The sequence below is a fragment of the Myiozetetes cayanensis genome, unplaced genomic scaffold (genome assembly GCF_022539395.1).
Source record: "Myiozetetes cayanensis isolate MyiCay16 unplaced genomic scaffold, myiCay2020 scf17, whole genome shotgun sequence".
Lineage (NCBI taxonomy): Eukaryota > Metazoa > Chordata > Aves > Passeriformes > Tyrannidae > Myiozetetes > Myiozetetes cayanensis.
In genome coordinates this window covers 14,379,338-14,405,261 of record NW_026087378.1, presented here as the reverse complement: position 1 = coordinate 14,405,261, position 25,924 = coordinate 14,379,338, and the positions used below count along the sequence as shown (strand labels likewise).

Sequence of the window (25,924 nt, the reverse complement as noted above, 5' to 3'; positions counted from 1 at the left end):
GGGTGTTTCAGTCTTTTTGGAGGCTTAAAAACCTTGTGTTTGAGTTGCAGTTCTTTGTCAGATCCTTGTTTCAGTGTCTTGAAATGACATATTGGGTGGCTTCTCGCGGGAAGCTGACAGGGTAGTAGCCAGCAAACTGGTTGCCTGCGTGCAGGGAGATGGTAGCGTGCTTGGATCTGCTTTTGATTTCCTGTCTTCCATCTGGGCTGTTTCTGTCCAATATGCTCTACTCAAGTGGAGCAGCCTGGTTGTATTCTCATTTGTCACCAACTCAACCTTTCACTTGGGTTTAGGTTTCTCCTGCCTTAGACAGGAGTAGTCGTGTGAAGGGTTATTTTTTATGTTAGCATTGTAAGGTTGTAAGTTGGAGTTGTTGGGTTGAATGTCATATAATGCTGAAGCACTTCTTCAAAGGGCTGTGATGGTAGTGTCTTTGTTTTCAAGGTAAAATGGATTTCTGATTTAGAATATAGAAGATCACATCAACTCAGACATGTTCTTTGTAAACCTTATGGACCAACTTAGAGACTGGGAATATCCTGAGCAGTTCTCAATAAAAATCACCATCAGAAAATGTCAGCACATAATGCAAGCATTTGGGTGCCCTGTTTTCCTTGGAAAAACTTGGCATGGAAACCACTGCCTGTACAAGAGAATAGCTAGAAAAGTATCTTTGGTTTTGGCATAGAACTGATTGCTATCTAATGACATTTAACAGCATTTGTAGTTTTATATTTGATACGTGGCATCTTTCTTAATAGGGATATATCTGACAGATATAATTCTTGACTAAATACCACCACTCTGTCTTAATTCCTCATTGATCCTCACTTTGTTCTTGCAAGTCAGAGTTGCATTCTCTCACTGAGTTTCAAGTTTTGCTCTTATACCATGAAGTGGTAATGTTGCCACAATGCTTGTGTTGTCTTTATGATTTTGGTTTTGTTTCCTTTAAAGTCTGGTTAGCACTTGTGGTTTGTCACGGTGGAGTGCAGGTATGGCATCTGGCTCACCCCCTTGTTTTATCTGTTGGGATCAGTTTCTCAGCCTGGGTGGGAATAGCTGGGCTTTTCCTGCTGTTTTGCCCTCAGTGGGGGAAGGGACCCCAAATGATGGTGGGGAAAAATTTCTCGGAGCATACTCAGCTTTCCGTTTTTAAAGGTAAGAAGGTTGGATTGTACCAGAAGATGGGAAAGTTTGGGAATTGCTGCACTGTGGTGCTCCAGCTGCTGAGGGGAGCCCTGCAGAGCTGCTTGAGGGTCTGTGCTGTGCTTTCCCAGCATGGGGGATCTGGGCAGCCCCATCTCAGGATCTGGAGACCCTGAGTGCCTCGCCCACCCTGTTACTTCCCTGTTCACTCTGAGACCGAGCTCAGGCTGTGCTGGGCAGGGCTGCTCCCAGCCTGGGTCCAGGGACAACAGAGCTGTCTGTGCACGAAGCTGTGCCTGAGCCCAGGCAAGTGTGTCAGGGTAGAACTCCTTCCAGACACAGGACTGTTCCTGGGACAGGAGTGTCCAGAGATGCCGTGCCTGAGATGGTGCTCGTGTCACATACGCTCTTCAAGTTGGATGCACTGACCACTAATGAGAGTGGACTGTTCAAAGTCACCCTTGCTTAGAGAGAAATTTTGAAATTTGGTAGGAGTCGGATCCCTCCCCACTTCCTGCTTGCAGGCTTCCAGTTTAGTGTTAATTCTCAAGAAAAAAGACAGAAGAAATATTGGAAGTGGCATTTTAATGAATTTTTTTTTTTTTAACCTCTTCTGTGGACTTAATGCTTTATTCTCAGGGTCATTTAATCAGAGACCTTTTTCTTGTGAGAAGTGTGCTGATACCTTATGTCCTAAATAGTCCTAATCTGTTTGGTTTAATTTGAGATGCCATTTTAATAAATGGGGGAGGAAAAAACGGTATTTTGTACTGGCTTTCATATCAACTTTTGGGGCATGAGAAAATACATATCTTAGTAGGCTTTGCATTTTCCTAACAGGAAGCTTCACCTGGCCTCCCAGGTTGGTGGCAGATGAGGAAATCACGGCCAGGTCCGTGTTAGGTTTGGGCTGTGATGTCAGTTTTGAGACTAGATTGAGGTTACGTTTGGCGAGCAAAATTCTAAATGTGTTGGGAAAATTTTGCTGTGACATATTAGAGATTCCACCCTTTCAGTGTCTCTGGGTGGATTCAGTCCCACAAATCGACCCTTCTGTGGTTGGTATCCCCACCTTTCCATCACCAGGGATTTCTGGGTTGCATTCCATCCCAGCCTTTCCCACCCCTCACCGAAATGAGATGGCAGGAAGGGAGGGAGGAGCGTGGTGTGAATCAGCTCGGCTCAAGCCATGGAAAGGAACTTTGGGTCTGTAGCAGAGGGGGCTTCCCCCTTCCCCCCCAGTGCCGCCTCCCTGTTTGCCATGCGGATCATGCTCCTGGCTCTGCAGAGCGTGTGTGCCGAGACAGAGCTGCAGGAGAGAGCTGCAATTTATAAACACGTTTAAGAAACTATTATAAACCATATAAATCTGAATCGCTGCAAGTAGGAGATGACCTTTCCCGGCTTAACACAGCAGCTGAAAAAAGATGGTCGGGGTAGTGCGAAAGCGATGGAGAAATCCAATCCATGGTGCCTTTTTATTGTTCCTCCTGTGTTGCTGGTGCTATATTTAGAAGCTTACATCACTTCAGGGATGATGACAGTCTCTGCCCTCCCTCTCCCGCTCCCCCCCTCCTCTCCCTCGCTCCTTCCCTTAGGATGGATCGTGTTTTCATACTACTTATGAGTCCTACAGATCTTTGGGTAGGATTTTTTCTACAGCCTGTTAGCGAGAGCTGCTGTGGAAAGTGATGTATGGAGAGATGGGATGGCACCACGGAATGTCACCCTGGAAGGGAAGGGGAGCCCAGGGTGCTGCTTTCCCTGCCTCCTCTTCCTAGAAGGGTCAGGAACAGGGTGGAGGGTTGTATTCTCTTTTCTTCATCCCTGCCAGGACAGTGCTATGAATCATTTATGGTGTTTAAGTTCAGTGGTGGGGAGAGCTGGGAGCAGCACGGCAGTGACACGGAATCCAGCGAGCTGTGCCTGCATGGCAGGGGCTGCAGCTGGCTCTGCCTCCTCAACTCCTCGCTCCCCACTGCCTGCCTGTCCAAAAAGATTGAAAGTACTCAAATCAATGGAAATAACCTCTCGGTGCAGGTGCCCTTAATGCTAAAATATTTCTGCGTTATGCCGCTGTGCTTGGCAATTCCCACTCACGAAACTGTATTAAAATGAATTATTTTAGCCTGAAACATCTTTGCCCGAGTGTGTGCAGTGACAGATCACTTCCCGAGCAGCCTTCCCCAGCCCCCACCGTGGGCTTGGAGTCAGGATGTGACCGGAGGTGCTGGACTGAACTGGGGGTGTGTGCTGGTGGCTGAGCACTGCGGGGACAGCGTGGCAGGGACAGCGTGGCAGGGACAGTGCGTCAGCAGCCGCCTGGCTCTGAGGACAAAAGGACACAAGTGCCTAAGCCCAGCCTGCAGACCCAGGCCCCTCGGCTCGCTGGCAGCCGGCTCCTGTCTCATCAGCCTGGGCCACGATGCCTTTGAGGCCATCACCATCCTCCCCGCCGGCGCTGCACAAAGGGCTTTTCTTCCTCTCACTGAGCAGGTCGTGCTGCTCCTGGGGTACCTTCTGCTGGGGACTGCGGGTTCTCCCCGCCTGGGCAGGACTTGCATTTGTGGTATCCTTAAATGAGAGCGGGCTCTAATCCTGCTGAACTGAACGTGCCTTCAAATTAGCCTTTAAATTATGAAAGGCCTTACTATCGTTTTAAAAACATCCCATTTTTCAGACTTACTCTTCTTAGGCAATTAGAATGTGCAGATTTGGTTAACGGTCAGGAGGATTCAGGTAGCATTATAGGATGAAGGGAATGATGCAGAGAAATGTATGGAGTGGTATTTCAGCACGGAAATAAATCAGAGTTAAGGAACAAAGACCACCTTTAATTCAGAGACTGTAGACTGCTTTTTCCTTAAGATTCTCTGAAAACTTGGATTCTGGCTTAAAATGTGACTGGAGAATTTCTGTCTGTGATTCTGCTCAATGCTGCAGCTCTTCACAAGTATTTTGATTGTGATCACTACAGAGCCTTTGTATCAGATTGTTTTTCATCTCAGAGTTGTTCTGGTTTTGAGATTTGTCATTAAACAGACGATTTATAAAAACACAGCCTTGTGCTGCAGGGAGCTGGGGCTGCAGAGAGGCATGTGCTAAAATAAATAAAGAAAGAAATGAAAGCAGAAAGGAGTGGGGGGATGCCCCAAAAGCCGGAGTGTGGAAGTAGGTCAGGTTTTCCCCCTGCCCGGGGCTGGGCGGGCAGGGCTGCGCTGCAGCCCCCCGGGACCCCCGGCGCGCTCATTGGCAGCACGGCCACAGGGATGATGTCATCTGCACTTAAAGGCAAAACTGGGAGGAAATGGAATTTTGTTCCCATTATTGAGCTGGTGTTTACAGTACTTGTAAAATATGGCATCCGTGCCAAAGTGTGCGTGGATTGGGTTTGCCGCACGGTGCATGGGAGGGCAGATCTGCCCCGGCAGCTGTCGGGGGGAGAGGGTTCCTTTAGAGGGGTGGGTTTGCTTTTCTCCTTGATATAAATTGTGATCATGCTAATTATAATACAGGTAGCACAGCATAAAAGTATTTGGGTGTTCATTGCTGCTGAAGATTTACCACTGTAGCATTAAGGATGTTTAAGATGCTTTAAAATACAATTTAATGAATTATTAGAAAAGGCACAATACAGGCATGTGTAAGATGAAGCTGACATATCCAGCCTATTGTTCAGGAGTGAAGAAACAGTAAAAGAAACAGCTATTTGTATAGCTGTGTAGTGCATTGTAAAAATCTAAAGTAATTAAAATGCTTTCAGCTTTTAAAAATCAGACTTTGTGTTTGCAAATTTTGCAAGCGCAGGAATTAAGTTCAGATTGTCCTTTATGCTTAAATACAAATTAAACCCAGTACTGTTTATGGACCCTTGCTGCATTTATTATTTTCGTTGTCTGATAGAGGTTGAGTAAATTCAGACATTGATGCCAATTTTTTTCTTTTAAGACAGTTTGGGAAGGCTCCAGGGGAAGGTCTTTCTTAGTTAAGGTGCAGTTCCCATCATAACTGTTGGACTTGATGATCCTCGTGGGTCTCTTTCAACTCAGGATATTCTGTGATTCTATGATTATTTGGGAAGAATTCAATTCCTGGATGTCTGCTGAGAGGCTGTTGGTTTGAGATGGAGAGTGGTGTCCTGTTGGTACAACTTGGCTTCAGAAATGTGAGAATCTTCTTCCACATGTCCATTGGCACAGTAGATGGAAAAGAGCTTTCTGTGGATTGCCTCAAAGTGCCTGATTCAGTATTCAAAAATAAGCAAGCAAGCAAACAAACAAAAAAGAGGATTTTTGACCCTCACTACCACCAGGGCCCCCTTGGCAGTATGGCTATCATGGGATAGTTTTATTTTGGAGAACTACCCTAGGGTGTGATGCAAACTGGGAACAATGCGATACACGGCGATGGAAATTCTTTCCAAAGAGGGGAAAACGGGAACAGTGAGTGCCCCTTCTTGCAGATGAAGTGAATGATCCAGAGTGCAAAATAATGGCTTTAACAGAGCCAGCACCCTCTGTCCCCCTCCCTGTCCCTCCCTCCTTTCCTCCCCTGCGCAGTAGCAGAAGTCATTTGCCTTCTAGGAACCGAAAGCATCGTGGAGGACCCGACTCGGAGGTGTGGGATCTCGGACACGCTTCCCTGGAGCAGCTCTCCAGCACGCTGGGCTGCCATCCAACACACTAAGTTCCTTGCAAATATATCAGTTTTTAGTTGCAAAAAGAGATTATAAAACTGAATTGACTACTGCAAAATTATGGCAGTTGGGGTTAGAAACAAAATCGGTCTTGATTGAGGGAGGAAAAAAAAAAACCCCCCCCACCAAAAGTTTTAAACACGATTTCAAAATGATGAGATCACCTTTCAGTAAGAAATTGACTTCTTATTTTAGACAGAAATCTCCTAATGAGCGTATAGGATGAGATAAAAATGTTGAGGCTCTTGTGTGACACACATACATAAAAGCAGAAATTATTGTGAGCTGATGATGGGTGTATCTGTGTGTGCATGTGAATAGCTGCAGATATTTATTTTAATGATTTCTACATTTGGATGCAAAGATAAGAAATAATCTACCTAAATGCTGCTGAAAGTGTTAGTAGATGCATGTGATTAATTTAAAGAGAAAAAAGATTTAGAAAAAGAAGAATAATCAGAGTTCCAGCACATCCATGAATAGATGCTAAAATGACATAAAAGCTGATGTGGAGCAGGGTGTTTGCTGAGCAGTTGTTGTACTGATATGTGTGTTTATATTAGGTCAGTAAAGATGCTCTGCTGGCTGCATCTGCAGATCCAGTAGCCAATTGATCTAATGCAGTTTCTAAAGGCTTTCTATACAGGTGATGTCATCCTTTTAGCTCCGTTCCCCTCCCACTCTCTTTCCTCCTTATTAGATATTTCATCTTGCTGCGGAGCATCCAATCGATGGGAGCTTCTCCTGAGGGAGCTGCTGAGAAGCAAGCAAAGATAGTAGGAATTAGGACTCCAGCAGCCAGCCTCGCTGTAGCCATGGACGTCCTGTTTTGCTGGGCATTACAGAAATGTTTTAATTGGAAAAGCTAGGCGTGGATTAGCCGTGCTATCTGACTGATGCATTAGAATACTGAGCAACACTGCAGAGTTGTAAACTGCATTAAAAAAAAGGAGGAGGGGGGGCAAAAGAGGAAAGGGTTTGTATTGCAGAGGCTTTTAATACATTCCACAGTGCAAACCTGTTAGAGCATATATCCTGGAGCTGCAGTCCGGACGCTAATTCAATTTTTACACTTATGATGGGCAAGAGTATAAAGAAGAAACTTTAATATCCAGGATGTGGGATTCCTGAATTGCCTAAGATGCTGAAGAACCTTCGCAAAATTTCATCTACAATATGAATATGAAGTTTCTGAAAAGTGGACCCGAAGATAAGCCACTTGTAAATGCATTTTAGAAGAGAAAAAAGAAATTTGAAGAATTCATATCTCGCCTTTTAATGTATTGTTGCTTTAACCTGCAGTTCTAATCCATTTCTGAATTAATTCAATTTTAGCAGCACTTTTTGGGTGCATGCCTCTTGCCTAGGGGAACGTATGGACATTTGTATTTGAAAAGCTAGGAAACATTTTGATTTGAATTTATGTGCTTGTTAAAACTGGAACATTTTTATAGGAATTGCTGCTGCTGCTGCTAACTCCCTGCAATACTGAAAACTCCTCAGATCTAGTGGAAGCTGTAATCGAATTCAGTGTGAAATCCAAGCCTGAGAAGTTGCATATATGTACATTTACTGCTTTGGTTTATGATTTTTAAAGAGAAAGCAGAAGGGATTTTTCTCCTTTTTTTCTTTTTTTTTTTTCCCCCCTTTGGCTTTTATTTGAGAAAGGAAACTTTTTTTTCCTCAGCCTAAGAAATGGCTTTTCTTGTTCGATGTTACGCCAACTGTCTGCAGCCCTGGGCCTCCAAAGTAAGTAAGATTTTGTCTGTGCTGCATTTCTGTGACATGTATTGACAGCCCTGGTGCTGTCTGAATGTTCCCTTCTCATCCCAGCAGCACGCTGGGTTGGAGATGCTGGAATCCTGGCTGTGCATGAACTATTCTTGTGGAATCATTTCTAAACAGGAAGGGAGGACCTTGAAATTGTGGAATTGTTTTATACATGAATAGCTCACAAATTCACAGCAAGTATAAAAAATGCTGTTTGCTCATGAGATGTGTAAAGCTTGCTTTTCAGCCTAGAAATGTGAGGCGAGTATTACTGAAGTGCAACATTTTTATAACTGCTGGCATATTTTGCTAACTTGAAAATGTTGGTATCCAAACCCACTGATGTTCTAATTTCCAAGCTGTGTGAAGCTGTACTGCTTGTTTCCTTTGTGCAGCAGCGTGGAATTGGTTAATTATTTAGCTGAACTATGTAATTACAATTAGCTTTAAAGGACCCAAATTATTCTGTGTGTCTGGGAATGCAGTATTCCTGTGAAACTGGGGAGGGAAGGGTGTTTCTTTTAAAGGAGCTAATGAAAGCTGGAACGTTCGAGCAAACCCACCTTTTGAGATAAAAGCCTTTAAAGAAATTAAAAAATACACTGTTTATCAGACTTTCACTGTGTGGTATGCTCAGATGACTTACTGGCGTTGTAGTAAGGCTAATCCCAAGTAGTCACCTAAGACACGGGAATTACCTTACAAACCTGAGGCCAGGCGTATATTAATTTTTTATTATTATTATTTATCATTTTATATCTAAAGGCTAGCATAAAGACTGGGCAACTTTCTGGCACGTGGAAGCTGTCAGGGTTTGGGGGCAGTGGGCAAAATCCTCGTGCTCTGGCAGTGCGAGATGCGGCACTGACTTTGGAGCAGGAGATCTGCTCTTGACTTTGGTCCCAAAAAGTTTGGAGTCTCAGTGCCGTGCCGGTGTGCAAGGGCACAGGGAGAAGCCAGCTGGGCATGTGGGAGCCCTGTCCAGGATGGTTTTCCCTGTCTGGTGTGATGCCTGATGAAACGTGAACGGAAGCTCGCAGCGTGTGGGGTGAAAGTGGGGCTGGGTTTGGGGTTTCCCTGTGTGGCTGCCAAACCCAGCGTGCACATTCGTGGGTGTTGGGGTGGCTGCATTTCGGGTGTTTCAGTGCTCAGTCCACCCCGCTGTAGATGAAGTGGAGCTGCAGGTGCTCGTGGTCTCGGAGGGGGGGTGGGCTCCGTGTCCTCAGGCAGGTCATTGCGGCTCCTCACCTCCGAGTTCCTGCTGGCAAGTCCTGGCCTCTGTAGCATCATCCATGGCTCTCTTTTTTCCCCTTCCTACTCTGCAGACATTAATTATGAAAGGCTGAGTTTACTTAAGCTTGGCTTACCTGCACTGCCCCTATTAAGGAGGTTTGGATGTTGTAATACTGCTTAAGGAATGCTTAGTCACCTTGGTACTTCAGCTGGGATTGCTCTTTCCACAGAGTTTGGGCTGAAGTGAGAAACCACAAAAAAGAAACCATGTGCTTGAATGAGAGCTTGACAGGGGTGAAATAATATAAAAAAGGGTTTTGACCCCTGTGTCAGCTCTGTGGACAATCCCAGCAGATTGCTCCCTGCCAGCCAAGCCATTTAACCGCTCACTTACTAATCATAAACAAAATGGTAGAGAATGTTGGGGAGGGGGAGGTTTAGGTTTCTTTCCTTTTTTTTTTTTTGATGGCTGATGACAACTCATTAACTGGTTTTGCATTCCAATCCACAGCTAAAAGTTTTTTACCTTTAAACCCACAAAGGGTAAAGCATCTTTATTTCCTTCCGAAAAACCCCACAAAGCACCCCAAAATTCTTGCAACTCCCAACTTTTAAAGAGATCTGTTCATGGTGTTCTGTGACTGAAGAGAAGTGTGCATAGGATTAAACACACTGATGAGCTGCATTAGATCTGAGTTTGTTCCATTTTGGTTTTAACTAAATTTTGTGCTAAAATCTGTTTCTATGACATATTTCTATAATAATACATAATACAGCAAATACATAATACAGCAAAATAGGTGATGTCAGAATTTTAAATGTGCAAGTTTATAACTTTAAACTTGAAAACGTCAAGTATTTTGTGATACTATTTTGAAACTAGAGCTTAGTTTTATGTAGATCTGTCCCAGAATTGGTTTAATTAGTTGCTTTTAAACTGGCTTAGGCCAATAGTCTGAAAATGGGCTCTTGACTCAGTGGTAATTACAGCTGTTCTGGATATGACAGTGTGATGATCCATGTATTGAATCAGAGCAAGATGAAGTCATATTTCTTATGACTAATCATAAAGGTAAGTTTTCATGAAGGTACATGAAGGAGAACACTTCTGAAGGTTAACCTTAGCCTGGGGAGGTTAATTGGTGTGGCTGTGGAGGAGGAGAAGCTTCAGGAGCTCCGTGGGCACCTCGAAGATGTTCTCCAAGCACAAGGGGTGTCCACACCAGTTTGCACAGCACACAGTGGTTGGTGCTGCACCCACCCCTCATCCCCCAGAGACCCCGTGGCTTTTGGCCTCTGAAAGTAAAAGGCCAGGGTTGACTTGTGTAAAGTGATCAGTGCAATCTATTTTCCTGCATCAGGAGGTGCCCAAAGGAGGATAAACTGAGGAGAGAGCTGTGAGCGTGGTGAATTTCTGCAGTGCCCTCTCAGCCCCGTGCAGGCTCTTGTGGAGGTCAATGTATTTCTCAGAACTGTGCTGATACCTGGAAATGTGTCTGGGAGAGACCAGCGTCTCCTTGGCAGGGAGATGATGGCTGTTCCCTGTCAGTCGTGTCTGGAGGAACCAGTGCAGGGGCAGAACTGCACATCCTGAGGGGTGGTCTCTGCCCCGGGGACTGTGTCCTTTCTGGAGTGATAGACTGTGGAAGATGAGATAAATAGATGCAGGCATCCGTAAGGGAACGTGGTGAGGATGACAAGCAGCGAGGAGTGTGGTGAACAGTGATCAAAGCAGTGCCAGCTGTCGAGCCACTGTGACTCTGGAGGAGGACGAGGGAAGGTGGAGGACTTTGCATCGGGTTTGTGGAGATCTGCTTCCATAGGCTGATTGTGTTTGTGAGGATGAGAGACATTCAACTGACATTAAACTAAACTCCTGTGGTACCAGTGCAGTGGTTTAAAGCAAAAAAAAATTAAATAATTCATGAGTATCTCAGCAAGGTTCTGATCATCTTTGTAATTCTGATCATAACTTTCTCTGTTAAATTGTCTGTGATGCACTTTGTGGTATTGGGCTCTTTACTCTGCACTGTGAAGTCATTATGAAAGAGAGCTCTAAACTTAATGATTTAGATGTATATGGTTCTTCTGTAATAGAAATGTTATGCACATCCTAACAATTTTCCAAGCCTAGAATGTATCCACAGTTACCCTGTTTGCGAGGCAGGAGGGTCTGATGGGGAAAGTACAGAATGACTGGATAATGTTTCTACAGAGGATATTTAAAAGGGATGCTTTTTGAGATAATGTGCTTTTTATAGAAAATAAGAGTTTTTGAATTAACATTTAAGCTTATAAAATGTTTTTTCCTGAAGGAAAACAGTTTCATTCAAGATCCCAGGTGCATGTTAAACTTATCTTACGGCAGTAGACAGTAATTTATTTTCTCTAGGCTTCTGTGCTCTTCTCTTTCTGCTGTTTAGATAAAATCTAATAATGGGAAGCATAATAACAAGATACATTTGCTCTGTAAAAGTTTGTGTTTGGGTTAGTGCAGAAGATTTGGAGTCATTTTTCAGTCCCTTTCCTATTTGTGGTGTTGTCTCAGAGGGACGTGATGCAAGTTCTGGTTATCCATAACTGAAATCAGTGTAACCTCATCTTCTGGTTCCAAAGGGCATCAGTTTGATCTCCAGGATCTTGAGTTGCAACCTTCATGCAATTAAAGGTTTATTTTCAGCTCCTTAGAAGAAAAACAGAGCTTTGATAGTGTGTCCTTGATTGGATTCGATGTCATCCTTGTCTTTGCTAACGTACTTACATGGAAAGTGGCCCTGCTAGTATGAATTCTAAATGTTTTCAGTGCAAATAGAGCAACGGAGCCTTTGCCTTCTTTTTTTTCTGTCAGGTTTGATGATGCCTTTTCCTTCTCCTTGACCTTGCATCTCCCTCCAGTCTCTCTCCATTCATGCCTGTAGCCTCCAGCCCAGCTTTCAGCCTTGTGGAGCACCCTGTCATCACACAGGGGGAATTTGCCCCCCTGAGCTCCTCTCCTGGCTCCTGATGTTTCTCTTCCCTCCTGTGAACTTTGGGTTGCATGGTTTAGCCCTTTGTTGAGTTTTTGGAGTTTCAGCCAGTTCCTCAGAGTATTTATGGTCTCTCCTATCCTGTGTTTTCTGATCTGTTCCCCTCCATCCCCTGCTCAGAAGGATTACCTTGATTCTCCACGTTATTTGTAGGAGCAAAAACTCTTGGATCCTCAGCACTGTGATCCCTGAGCACTTGGAGAGTGAAGGCTTGGACTGACAAATGATGGGTTTTCTTACACTTAGATAAAAGTTTCAACTCTCTTTTCTCTGACAGCTTGCAGGATACCTTCCATAAAACTTCTTAACCACACTTCTTGCTTGAGAGTTTATTAAGATCAAACTGGTCCAGTATGAGCCGTGTGGGCATTTACTCTAGAAAATGTGGAATTTCTTATAGTCTAGTGTATGATATGTTGAAGTTAAAGGCAAGTACCCATTGTACCACTTTTCAGTAGAAAAGGCCTTTTCCTGAAGTATTGTTTTTATGGGAAATTGGCTCTTATTATGGAAATAAATACTGTATCTGTTCATTTATTTCCTCCTAGACTTTGTTTGGTTTAAACCTGCTCTGTTACAATTCTCCTCACAGCCACAGCCTGAGTGGGGACCGCCCTGTTTTGCCCCTCTCGCTTCCTCGAATGCATTTCTTGATGAATACAGAGAGAGAACGCAGACTGGAGATTGTTGTGTTGCATGTGCAGGGTCTGAGGGCGTCCTCACCCAGCTCCTGGCTCAGAGGTGATGCTGGCAGCATCAGCGTGCTCGCTGTGCTCCCACAGCCTGGCAGCCCTGCTCGGTGTGTGCCCGGAGCTGATTGTCACCTGCATGTCACTGCAGCAGCCTGAGGATGTGTAAAGAGGGCTCGTCATCACCGCCGTGTTTTACCAACCGTGTCTCTAAGAGCTGATAAATTATTCAGGCGAGATGGAGCTCGCTGTGGGTGTGGAGTTCCATGTGCCCTGCAGGACTGGCTGGGGATGAGAGTTCCCAAACGTGGGGCTGCTGCCAGAGTTCCTGGGCTCCTCTCAGAACTCAGAGCATCACCAGCCCCTGTCACACTTTGTTTCCTACTGTAATTATTCAGGCAAGGCTCGTTTTACTCTTGTCATGTGTTAATTTTCAGTGGCGAGAACACAGAGTAAAATTTGATCTCTGGCACTGAAAATGACATTTCTGAACATGTCCTGTTTCAGAGTCAAAATAACAAAACACAAGTCTTGGCATTTTTAAAAGTGTTACTCTCTGAGTGGACCAGAGAAGAGTTGGTCTGTATCAACTGTGTTTACATGCTGGATATTCCCAATATCATGGAGCTCCCAGCAATACTGGTGCAGGTTTCCACAGGTGAGTTTGCAGACCCACTTCTTTCCAAAGCCGAGATGTTTGCGTGTCAGACACTTAACATTATCGTGAGTCAAGGCATAGTAGTAATCTATAATTTAGACATATGAAAACCAAATTAAAATTGCATTACATGTGTGGTTTAAGGCAACCCTAGAATTTAGGTTGAAATTCTGTCCTCATGTCACCTTGTTGTAACTAAGGAAACGTAATACTTGAGAGGATTTTATTATCTATGGGCTGTAGGAGCCATGAAGACCAAAAAGCTCTTGGCTGCCAGAGGCACAGAACAGCCCCTAGGGATTATTAATTCTTTTAGATGGTTTTTTTTTTCTATGTTGTGTGCACTTTTTTTATTTTCCTGTAAGCCTGGAGATATTTTAGGAAAGCTCCAAGGATAGCCTTCAAGGCACTGCAGAGCTGTCATGAGTGGTGTCAGCTTGGTCCTTATTTCTTTGAGATTCATATCTGTAGCACTGATAACAACTGGAGTAGATACTGTAGGTAATGAATTGAAACATGGTTTGAAAGAAATAATGTCGTGAAGTTTGTGTAGTTGGATAGGCACCGTTTTTCTTTGTGTTATTGGAGGTTACAGGATTTTGTCTGAACCTCTTGGGGAAAAACCTTGAACCATCAGTGGGCTTTAAAAACAGCAAAAAACCCACCCTCAAACATCATTGCTGCGCTTTAGAAATCTGAATCAGTCTGCTTTTGTGCCACTGGTGGACCATCTGTGGTCTTTAAGGAGGAAATGTTTCTGTTTGCATTAAGTTAGCTGAGGACTGATGTCAGCATGGTTAATTGGGCTGGGCTCATCTTACCCTCTCTGCGGACACCTAAGTGGCCTCTCTATCTCAGAGGAGCAACTTCCTCCTCTCCCATTAACACAGCTCTAAGTGTATTTTAAACTGGAACAGAACTGTAGCTCATATGTAAAAGGTGAACAAAAGCAGAGTTAATTTATACAAATCCTTGTGAAAAAGGCTACTGAAAACTCTTCAGAATAACTTGAGAGAACTTGTGGGTTTGGTGATTCCTTGTTAATTTACTGTCAGGATATGTGAGTTGATTAAAATGAGTTACTGATGCCAAGAAAAAAACTCCAGCTCCTCGGACAGAGCTTTCCCAGCTGTGGTAGGTTCTTGGGAAATCGGAGTTGTTGGAGGTGTCCATGAGATTGCAACAGAAAGAGGAAAGCTCCCAGGGCTGCCAAAAGATGGGGGGATGCAAAGACAGGAAGTGCAAATGGGAATTAAAAGGGAGAAATTCAAGCAGAACTAATTCAGTATTAAGCCTGTGAAAGGTGTTGAATTGAGGGTGTCAAAGAGAAAATGGCGTAAGAAGGGCCTGGAAGGATGTAGACTCTGAAAGGGAGAGGTGGGAGCTTCTGGTTTGGAGGATCCTGTTCAGCTCTTTGATCGGGTGGTCTTTGTGTTTGGCACTTTGGTTTAAGACTGAAGGCAAGCATACTTTTATTTTTCAGCTGTCAGTTTGTTACAGTGCAGGCTTTCTGTATCATCTGGGGAAGGAAAATTGCTGTCCTTAAAGCACTTGGGTGTGATGGAGGCTGAGCAAGAGTGTTTCCTAAAGCTCAGAGGTTACCCAGTGTCGTCACAGTGGCTGCTCTGAGCACGTGTTAATGGGTTCCAGCTTAAAACAGGGGAAACCTCTTAATGGAAAACCTCAAGCAGTAAACAAAATCCTCCATATCTGTGCCCTAACTTTGGGGCTGTTTGTCTGGGAGAGCTGGTGGGAGCAGTGGATGGCCAGGGGGAAGGTGTTCCATTGGTGTGCTCCCACAGCACAGGGCTGTGCTCAGCCTCGGGCGTTCCACGCAGGATAAATCCCGCCTTGTTTCTGAATATTATTCTTGCTGGCAGCGTTTCAGGGAACTTCAGAAAAGCAAATAAGGTATAAGGTTACTGACAATCTGTAAAACCAAGGACAGAAAATTTGCTTACACAGCCTGGAAAAGGACAGACTGTTCCCTCGCAGGCTGATGCTTCTCCCGTGTCCAGACTGGATCGATTGGTTGTAAATGTCCATATGGGGACCTAGAAAAACTGACAAAAAGCTTTGCTATCAGGGAGCATCAAATAAAGAATGAGGCAAACCTTTTGATTCCCTATTAGGCATTTTCTTTCCATTAATTTAAATCTGGAATGGGCACTGTACACCAGGAGAATTGTGCAGGTTGTGCTTCCTTTAGTAATTTGTTTTCTGATGATGAGTCCTTTGGCCACTGCCCTCATTGTTGGATGTTTCTGAATATGTTTAATAAACATACCAATTACTGGATGGTGAAACACAATGGTGAAGCATCTTTCACGTGTAGAAAAAGATAACTCATAGCTCTTGTGCCTCTCTGTGAAGACTATTTTGCAAATTCATGTTGTCTGTGCCTTTTCAGCCTGTGTTTTTTGGTCATCCAAAGTGCAACAGGAAACACTGATAGGTATTTTCAAAACTTGTGGCACAAACACAGAGATGTTCCTTTTCCATAGGGTAAAGATACCAGCAAATCCAAAATTAAGCACTGTGGAAATGCAGGATGAAGGGCACGGTCCCTGTGTCAAAAGAGGTTCTAATGAGTCCTTTCCATCAAAAAAAGTGGGGAATAAAAAAGAAAAAAGTCTGTTTAGCTGTCCTGTCCTGTGACAGAACCTCACTTATGACTTCTGTGGTCGCCTTTCTCTCTATTTAACCTCTGCAATGACTTTCTAGAGCCTTTATTTTTAGCAAACCCTTCCTGAGGAGCACAGAAAGGAAAGCTGTCCTCAGGCTGACCGTCATTTTTAGTGTCCTTCTCAGAGGAGCTGATGGGTGGTCATCTCATCAAAGGTCACGTCATTTGCTCTGTTGGACAGGGCATGTGCAATCTTAAAAAGTCTGTTATACTGAAATTAGCCTTTAATTTAATTCCCAAGTATTCTGTGTGGCTTCACTGCTGAGAGTAAATGGAGTTTATGTGGGCAGTAAATGTCACTGCAGACACTCCTTGCTCTGCTGGCCTGTGAGCTGTCCGTGTAGCAGAGCTCACAGCACAATTCCTTTCAAAATTACAGACGTGAGACTTGGTGCACAGCCTTGTACTCATCCTATTAAACTTGATACAGTTCTTACTGGAGAGCTGTGGGAAACCTCAGCAGTCTCCTGGAGAAACCATCACGTTATGGCTGCTCCCAAATCTGCCACTGTGGCTCTGCCTCTCCATCCAAACTGAAAATTCAGGCTGTTGGTGCAGTTTGTCTTCTACAATATGTGCCAGACTTGAGTGCTCTGTCTGTCTGGATAGGACAAAAAGCACTTCTGTTGAAGTTCACTGCTCTTTATGGTTTGGTTTTGGTTTGTTCTGTGTGAGAGGTTTTGCACTGTGTTATGTAACAGAGGAAAGGGCAGGTTTGGGGCTTGCAGAGGTTTTGGGGTTTCCCTGGTTTGGCAGCAGGAGTGCTTTGGTGCTGGGTGGCTGCACCCATGAAATCACTGGCAAAAGCCAAGCTCCTGGTGGACCTCTGGAGTCTTCATCTTGTGGTGTTTTCATGGTTGCTGTGGGGAAAGTTCAGTATTTTGTTACTGCAGTTTTTTATTAATTGTTACTCAGAGCTGGCTTTTACATTCCCATGTCTTCTCCTCCTCTCTCCCCTCTCTGAGTGACCCGGCCTGGCTGTGTCCTGGCGAGCAGGGTGGGGTGTCCCTCTGTGCCCTATTCCCAAATTTCACACACCTTTAACAAAAAGGGCTCCAGGCTGCTGGTGCTTCTGGCTTTGTGTGGCAAGACAGGCTGATGCTGCCATCAGGATGAGCTTCCAAAGGGTGTAGTGTTTTTTCTCTCCCTTCTTTGCTATTGCAGTTTGCAATATCTCTTCAAAAATTCCCTTGCTGAGCCAAGATTTTTTGGTGTGATCACCGACTGTGTTTTCCTGACTCAGTGGGAGGGCAGAGCTGTAGGTGGCTGTACCGACCAGAACTTCTGTTTTCTTAACTTTCTTTCTTGTACAGCTCTGAACTGCAGTGTGGCATTTCAGTGGGGGGTTTGGTCCTAAATATGCCTTTGTTGGGAAAGGTCAGTCACAAGGATGTGCTGGCACAGATGCAGGGACAGGCTGTGCCAGCATGTCAGATGCACTCATATTCCAATTCCAGATTATCCCTTCTTGGGAAAAAATGAAATTGTTGTGGTTTAAAGTGGCGAGTAAGTAGTTTATTGGAGTGTTTATCAGAATTTCATGGATGTTTGGGGTTTTCCTGTCTGTGGCTGCTGGGGCACACAGCTAGCCAGAAGATATTGCAGATGCATACATCTGCATCCCAGAGCCTCTGAGGTGGGCATAGGGGAACGTTGCTATTTTGAACTTGCTTCCCAGTGCATGACTTTTCAAGGTATGGATGCGATTGTAACAAGAGTTTCTAAGTTCCACAAAAAAAAAAAAGTCATAATCATCAATAGCTAAGACAATTTTATGTCACTTCCAGCAACTTCCCTACCACATCCAGCAAGTCCTTCCTGTGCCCTCTGTCATGTTGGAACAGGAACATCCTCTCTGTGTCTTACTGCTTAGTGAGAGAAAGAACAATCAGTTTGGGTAATAAAAATGACTTACAAAAGACAGAAGCTGTGATTTATTTTGGGAGATGAGTAGAGTGGCAAGCAGTACTTTAAAGGTCACTTGTCTCAAATAAACCTTATCTCTCTCTTTCAAATTTAAAGAGATTTTGTGGTGTTTCCTTGCATCTAACTTGCATTAAATGTCCTTTACAGGAATATATTGCAGGGTCCAGCAGAAGTGTGGTACGTGCCCATGTGCTTTATAGGTGATGGAAATGAAGGGGAGTGCTGGCAGGGGGAATGAAGATCAGTTGGGAATAGAAGTAGGAAGTTGGTCAGAAATACTCCTTTGGGAAGGCTGGTGGTGCTTTGAGTTGGCCTTCAGTGTGTTTTTGTGAAAGTGGCATACAAAGTATATACACACAACTAGTTTATTTTGAGAGCCATGTCCTGTTCCAGCATTAATTAGAATTGCAGAATCAGAATGGTTTGTGTTGGGAGAGACCTTGAAGCTCATATCTTTCCAAGCCCCTGTCATGGGCAGGAACACCTTCCACTAGACCAGACAGAGCCCCTCTTCTCAGTCTAGGTGTGGAAAACAGTGTTCATCACAAGAACCTTAAAATCAAAACTAAATTAGAGGAGATAAACTGTATGTGGCAGTTTGTATCTGTGTGTGTGGTGATGTCTTTGAGCCAGAACAGGCTTCAATAAAACCAGTTGTTGGTATACTGAGAGCAGGCACCTTTAAAGCCCTTGCTCTGGGAAATCCCATAGATTTGGTTCTTCTGGTCCTGCTCGCTGTGGTCTTGGAGGAGTTTTGGAAATTTGAGAATCTGGATAGCAGGGAGCTTAAGTTAGATTTCCTTGTGTCTGTATTATCACAGTCAGCATGGGAATTGCTCATGGATGGAAAGAGGGAAGCTGAAGTTGGAGCTGGTTGTTGGAGTAGGGAGGTTATAAAGATGAGGACAGGCTGAGGAGTTTGCAGCAATGCTGGGGTAATCAATCTGTAAGGGCTGATTTGTTCTGTAATTTCCTGAAACTCCTGGATTTTTCAGTTCCACTGACTTGCAGTGTCTTTGCCAGCAGCCCTGCCAGCAGTCCCACAGTGCTGCTGGATGCTCTCCCTGGGAAGGGAAGCGCTGCCCTGGCTCGGAGCGCTGCGCTGCTGCAGAGGAGCTGAGCGTGAGCTGCAGGAGCAGGGCAGCAGTGTCACCCTCTGGCACCCACTCTGAGCCCTGCCCTGGAACAGCACGTGGGGAAAGCCAGAGGAACAACCTCCCCCAGCACCGTGGTGAAACGTGGGTGCCTTACCTACTGTGCTTTAGGGAGGGCAGTGTGACCATTCCTGCCTCGTGCCTGGCAGAGGTGCCAGTAGAAAGAACCGTGATTGTGGACTTGAGTCAAGCACTAGAATTTACATATCTGCATACGTGTGTTCACTTACAGATAGACTTACAGAATGGAGGTGCTGTTATGTATAGCTGTACCAAAAATGCATCACATTCTTTCTGTGTACTCATTTTCGTAAAATTCAAAGCCCTCTGGTCTAACAAGACCAAACCTTTTGTTTAGATTACATTACTTTTTATTCTATATTGGTGTTATTCTTGAACTAAGGTGCATGAATTGAATTTATAAAGAGGAATCCTGCTTCATATTGCATATTAACATCAGCTAATGTTAAATGCTGCAGGCTGTTTGGCCAGCATCATATGTTTATCTTTTTGGGGATATTAGCTATAAAGAGCCCAGACCTTTGTTCTGTAGAAAGGTGCATCATTTTCCATCAGTTATATGAAATATTGGGCAATCTTAGTCTAAATTAGCTTTTTTCTCAAAATGTACATCGAGTTACCGATTCAGATTCAGTTTGAGTTTGATTCAATAATTCAACAATTCAAATACAAACACGTAACAGAAGTGATTTAAATAACTGTGTCTTCAAATCAGACTCACACGTCTTGTTTTCCTTTCTTTTTCCTGCCTTAACCCAAATCCTTTTCATTTGCAGCTCCCAGCTGACCTTACCAAGATGCACCTCACCGACAATCCTCATCCTCAGGTGACACACGTGCCCTCGAGCCAGTCGGGATGTAGCATTGCCAGTGACTCTGGGAGCAGCAGCCTGTCTGATATTTATCAGGTGAGATGGCTTTTGTTTCCTGCTTTTCCTTCCTTGATGTTAAATATTCCATGAACAAGAAGAGTGGCTCTTTATCCAAGGTTTTGGGTAAAGCCCTCTTGATGCTTCTGCCCACCCCCACAACACACAGAAGTGCAATGAGCTGCTTGTAAAGCTCTTTTTGTTGCTTTTCACATCTTTCTGTGCCACCAAGTACTCTGTGGCTTTTAGAAGTCATATTTGTTGATTTATGGGATCATTTTCTTTTCTGAAATGGAACAAATCTCATGAAATCAGCCTTGTGTTTCCAATACCTTCCTTGATTATTTGTATTTATTGCTAATAGCAGATGTTCATTTCTGCAAACAAAAGCATGGTAATAAACCCACTTTCTGCACTAATTGACTGTGGAAATTCTAGTGTGGCTTGCTGAGAATAGAAGTTGGCTGAAATCCAGAGATAGATTCATTTGTTTACAGATAATACACTTAATAAGTTACCTGTCTGGTGTCAAATCGTTCCGTGGTGTTTATGTTCTGGTTGATGAGGGGGCTCAGCTTGGGTTTGTGTTGGATCAGTAATTTCACAGCTTTTCCACTTCCAAGTTGCAGTCCAAGCACAGCACTGGGTGCACAGAATTGTGGAGCACAGTGTAGGTGTAACTGGATTTCAGACACCTGTTCCCTTTCCTGAGGTGCTGTCTGGGTATTATTTCTGTACTAGAAACAGATGAGTGATATTTCTATTTACAGCAACGTATTACTTAGGGAACTTTAAAATTAAGACATTAAAGCAAAATTTCCCTTAGAACATTAGAAGTGTCCCTGAGTTTTTGTCCTATTTCATCTATTACCTTACTACTCCTTTAGATGTGCTTGCTGCCAGCTGGGTCAGGAGTAGCTGGCATCCCTGAGAGAGCCTTTCCCAGATGCTCTTGAGACTCCTTTAGTTTCTGAGAGGCCCTGCTGGAAGATGGTGTCCTTTATCCTGATTATTCTTACCATTTTTTATTCTCTGAATCACCAGAATTGATGTAATCAGTCAGACTCCCCAGAACTAGTCTGTGTGTTGTGCCTCAGCGTGTCATACATTAGGCTGCTGATGGATAGTTTCCCTGACCATGTCTGCCTGCCTGTCTACCTGAGTAGTTTGGAGAGGTTGCTTTAAGTGAAAAGCACTTAAAATATATTATTGATAATGAAGATACCATTCTAACCATGATATCTTGTGATGAGTGAGTATTCTGTCATGTGTGGTTAATTGCCTTTTGTCTACTCATCAGAAAACGCCAAAAGAGCATAATTGCTAAACAAATAAAAATTATATCAATAAAAGAAATGATGGAGTAGCATATTTATGCACTGTAGCAAATAAACAGTGGTGCAAATTATTTTGTGCCCTAAGAAATGATTAATATATTAATGTTAAAATGACTGCAGATATTCTATTAATTTTGAGGAGTGGGGACTTTTCAGATAGGAATTTCCTTTTCAGTGACATGAGCCTGTCTGGATTTGAATCCTGAAGGAATTGTGGACAGGTCAGCGTTGTCAGACTCGTGTGAGACCCTCAAAGATAATGTTACAGTCATTTATGGTCAGAGCTACAGTGTCCTTAATCCTGGAACACAGCACTGGAGCATCGAGCGTTTGATGAGCCGTGGGGGAAGATCAGATGTGCAACAGGCATGTCTGGAGTGGGGGGGTGGAACCCAACAACCCACTGAGGTCGTCCCCCCCCCAACTTCTTATTTTTTTAGTGAATTTTTAGTATATTGTTCTCATGTGCCTACTGTGCAAATACCAACCTGTTAAAAGATGCACTTTATGTGCATTTATGTATTTTATGGGCTTTATTGCAGTAGCAGTAACAGTTAGTGTTGGAGAATTCCCTTACTGTTTGTCACACATCTCTAAGTGATAGCTTGGTAATAGATAAATAGGGTGTAATAATACCATGGCACAGTGTTTAACATTGCATTATATTGCAGTGACACATCAGTATAGACAGATTTTGGAATCACACTGAAAAAAGAAAGTGTTTCCCCCAATATTCATCATTTTATGAAGGCAGAGAATCTCTTTGATATGCAATAAACCTACATTTTGAGTGTAATATATTGGTTCAGTAATTGAAAGCTTTTTTTGTACAACAAAATACAGCTTTTCATGAAGTATTTGGAAAATGATGCTTTGCTGTTGCAGTCAGTTTTGTATCTATTGCATGCCAAGCTCTCCAGTAATATCATTAATGTCACTAATGTTCTGAATAATTTTGATTAATGTAGCCTTGAAATGACCTTTTGTATGAATGGTATCTTAACATTAATTTTTACAGTAAGTAGTGCAAACGTCATTCCAGAATAGGAAAATAGGATTAGAGTGGTAGAACCAAAGAATGATGCAGTATTTTATTAAGATTTGGAAGGACTTTCTGTTCATCTTTGTACACTGCATTCATTGATAGTGTTGAAATGAGGTTTCACTGGTTCCAGCTGCATCTCAGCCCAGGATAAAGCCCATTTCTGGTTAATCAGGAAATGATGAACATGAAGCTGAAGGTGAGATCAGCAGAGGGGGATTCCTGCCTGTAAGCACTGCTATGGGCACATGCTGTTAAACCCTGAGTGAGTTGCAAGAAGTGATGCAAATAAATTTATGAAGGTATTTTTCTCTCCTGTCTGAGTTTTTATTCATTTTTTTCATTCAACCCCTTTCTGACAGTGTGTTTAGTTTCAGAACTGTGGTGTTCAGCCAGAAGTAGGGGAAGCTGTGTGGTTGTGCAGAGAGCAGTTGAAATGAGGGCTTGTACAGCTGCTTTGACCTGTGATAGGTACCCTTGGGGATAAAGGATTCAGCAGGTATTACACAGTGAAAACATCTTCCTTTGCCCTTTCATGGGACAGGTTTTCAGGTGCCCACCCAGGCTCACGCAGGGAATCCAGGCTGTGTCTCTAGATGTGGGTGGGCAGGGTGTCCCCTCTACTGTAGTGGATGAGTTGCCTGTGCCAGCAGCTGGCAATGCTCTTTTCTTAATGACCAACCAGTTTGCATCTCTTTTTTCTGACCTGTTCAGTTCTGTCAGTGAAAGATTCTCTCTCCTTTTCAGCTTTTTCCAAGTCCTTCCTTTGTCTCTTTGGCAGTGTGTACTCTTTGTAGGCAGCCACATTATTGCCCAGCAGTAATTCCAGTTGTGGTTAAGGTTTTGCTACTAAAATGGACTATATATAAAATATGTATAAAATAATATATATGTATAAAATAATATATAAAATATCAAGGACGTGTATCTTGGTAGATTCTCCTGCACTGTGGACCTGATCCTGGAAATACACATTTGTGTGAAATGTCGGGATTGCAGTTTCTGGTTTCATTTTGTAAATCAGTCGTTCAGAATGTTTCTGTTAAGAATGATTTTGATAATGGAAACAGCTGGAGCATCGTGCTTGGGAAGAGCAGCTACTTCCTCAGATGACTTTATGAGCAAAACCCTTCCTGTTCCTTCCAGGTCTGCCTGACCTGCCAACCTTCTGTCAACCCTCTGCACGTCATCTTTGAAGCACAGTTGGAGGACCATCTCCTATTTCATAGCTAGATCGAGTCATAACTTATTCATCAAGAAAGGAGATTTGTTTATTTTCCTATATAGGATACACCAAATTCTGTAGAACCTGTAGCCTCACTTTTTCTACCTTAGGTTGAGATTATCAAAGTGGGGAGTGGTGCTGTTGTCTGCCTTATTCAGCCTGGAGTAGTCCATGTAAATTGTGACTATTTAGATGAAGAAATGCTAGAAAAGTCCTTGTATGAAACACTGTACTGATCATGTGCTGCTGAGACTCTCCAAGCACAATTTGCACTTGGGCTTAATTCCAAAACTGTTAATGTGAGCTACAGAAGCCAGTAAAGTGATGTAATGTAAAACAGATTTAACCCCCTCTATGTTGTTACCTTCCTCTGAAAGAAAAGTTTCTACTAAATCCTTTAGGCTTTAGTTAATAGGTTTGTTGGCTAATTGTTACAACAGGGACAAGCTCCAAAGTCCAGGCTTACACCAAAACCCCCCAGTATGTTTTGGTTTAGTGCACCAAGGCAGTGCTGCTCCTCTGTCCAGGTGCTGGGGCTCACACCTTACTGCACCCTGGCAGTGCTTCAAGTGGGCTTGTTCAGCAGACTTTTTCCCTCTCCTGTAGTGACAGGACACAGGGCAGTGGTTTTAAACTGAAAAACAGTAGATTTGTCTTGGATACAGGGAAGAATTTCTTCCCTGTGAGGGTGTTGAGACACTGGTACAGGCTGTGCTGCCCATCACAGTGTTCAAATTCATCCTCTGTTTTGGAGGTTTAGTGAACATGCAGAGTATTTGGTGCCTCAGATAGTTCAGTGTTTTTGTAGAATCTCAAGGATTTCTTTTAAAGTGAAAGTGAGTGTTGTAAATGTGCTCATTTAAAAACAAACTCCTGCTTTCTGCAAGTTCTGTATAATTGCCTTATACTTCACAGTGACACATCTTGTTGCTCAGATTTTTGAATTTAAACAGAAAAATGATTTGCATGCTGGCTTAAACTTCAAAAAGAGTGGCTGAACAACTACTCTGTAGAAACTGAGAATTTGAAACTTCTTTTTTTTTTCCCCACCTTCCATCTGTTTGGAAATTTATTCTCATGCAATTACATCACTTAAACTTTACAGAAGGAATTAGTGCAAACGATTCCTGTGTGATTCTGCTTTTGGTTGCATGGATTGTGTTCTCTTTGACTGTTGCCTCGTGTGTCTGCTCAGTCTGTGTTGCCATCTATTGCTGACAGTAGAAATGTATCTACAGGCATTGGGTAACCAGTTAAACTTCATTATTATTTTGTAATTAATACAGACTCCACTTAGGAAAAAACAATTTTACGTGAATTCACAAGAAATAGTAAATACTATAAAATGAGAACCAGTAACTGTAGGTTTCAGCAGGATGTGTTTTCCTCAGTGTTCAGAAGGGGAGCTGTTGCAGTTTCCAGTTTGACTTGTTGGTCATAGAATTTATTTTTAATTTCATTATCTACCTCAGACCATAAATCTTTAAACTGAAGACACTGAACTCTTTGTCTGATTGGTGTTTTCTTTGCAGGCCACAGAAAGTGAGATGGGAGATGTTGATTTAACGGGTCTTCCAGAAGCACCTGTAGACTCTGAAGATGAAGAAGAGGAGGAGGATGAAGACATTGACAGAACTTCTGATCCACTTCTGGGCCGAGATGTTGTCCGAGAGTGCCTTGAGAAGGAGCCTGCAGATAAAACTGATGATGACATTGGTGAGCAGAAGAAACAAATAAAGTTTACATAAAACTACATCATACAATATCTGTGAGAGAAGCGTATCTGAACACTGTTTAATGACTTAATTTTCAGTGTAGATCTTAATAATGGAGTGATGCCTTCCAGTGATCACTTTGCACTAGTGATCCTTTTGATTGAATGATTTCTCCTCTTGCTGTCTGAGAGAGCATTTGTTCTGAAAAACTAAATATTTTAACCACCAATCTTTGAGATGCTTAAGATGTGAAGTATTACAGTCATTGTGTGTGTTGATGTAATGGGACAGGCAGCAAGGTAATTCTGACTACCTGAAACTGTTGAGTTAGTTACTAAATAGCAAAGAGAACATACTATTACTGAATATAGGTATACTTAGCTGTAAACTGCAGAACAGTTAAAATAAAGATTATATACTGCAGTGTTTAACTAGAAATTGGCATTAACTACAATGGCAAAACTTGCTTTCTGCTCTGCTCCAGATTGCCTCTCTGAACACTGGAAAATCATTTCATGCTCCTGTCAAGGTTATAATTACTGTACCTAAGGGTATTTTTAATTTTTCTAGATGTTTAAAGCTGAAGTGCTTCTCCTCTTAGGTAGCCTGCTGCCCTGAGAGTCAATCAGAGCCCCAGCAAGGCTGTAGAGCCGAGTTGTGGCTGTGGGTGACAAAGTGACACTGGGCTCATTTAACCACAGGCACTGATGGGTTCTGTAACCCCCCTG

The 25,924-nt window shown here is 43.2% G+C and overlaps 1 protein-coding gene across 8 annotated transcripts in view; it reads left to right on the top strand.

The window, feature by feature from the left end:
* RAPGEF6 (Rap guanine nucleotide exchange factor 6) overlaps positions 1–25,924 on the top strand; it is a 110,444-nt gene that overhangs the window by 49,004 nt on the left and 35,516 nt on the right. For 7 of the 8 annotated variants that reach the window (XM_050312547.1, XM_050312552.1, XM_050312545.1 and 4 more), the window contains 2 exons: positions 19,785–19,916; positions 25,014–25,197. In XM_050312547.1, the coding sequence (XP_050168504.1) occupies positions 19,785–19,916; positions 25,014–25,197 (316 nt within the window). Of the gene's footprint in view, positions 1–6,346; positions 7,595–19,784; positions 19,917–25,013; positions 25,198–25,924 lie in introns of those variants that run through there. The other variant, XM_050312551.1, reaches the window with a different exon arrangement.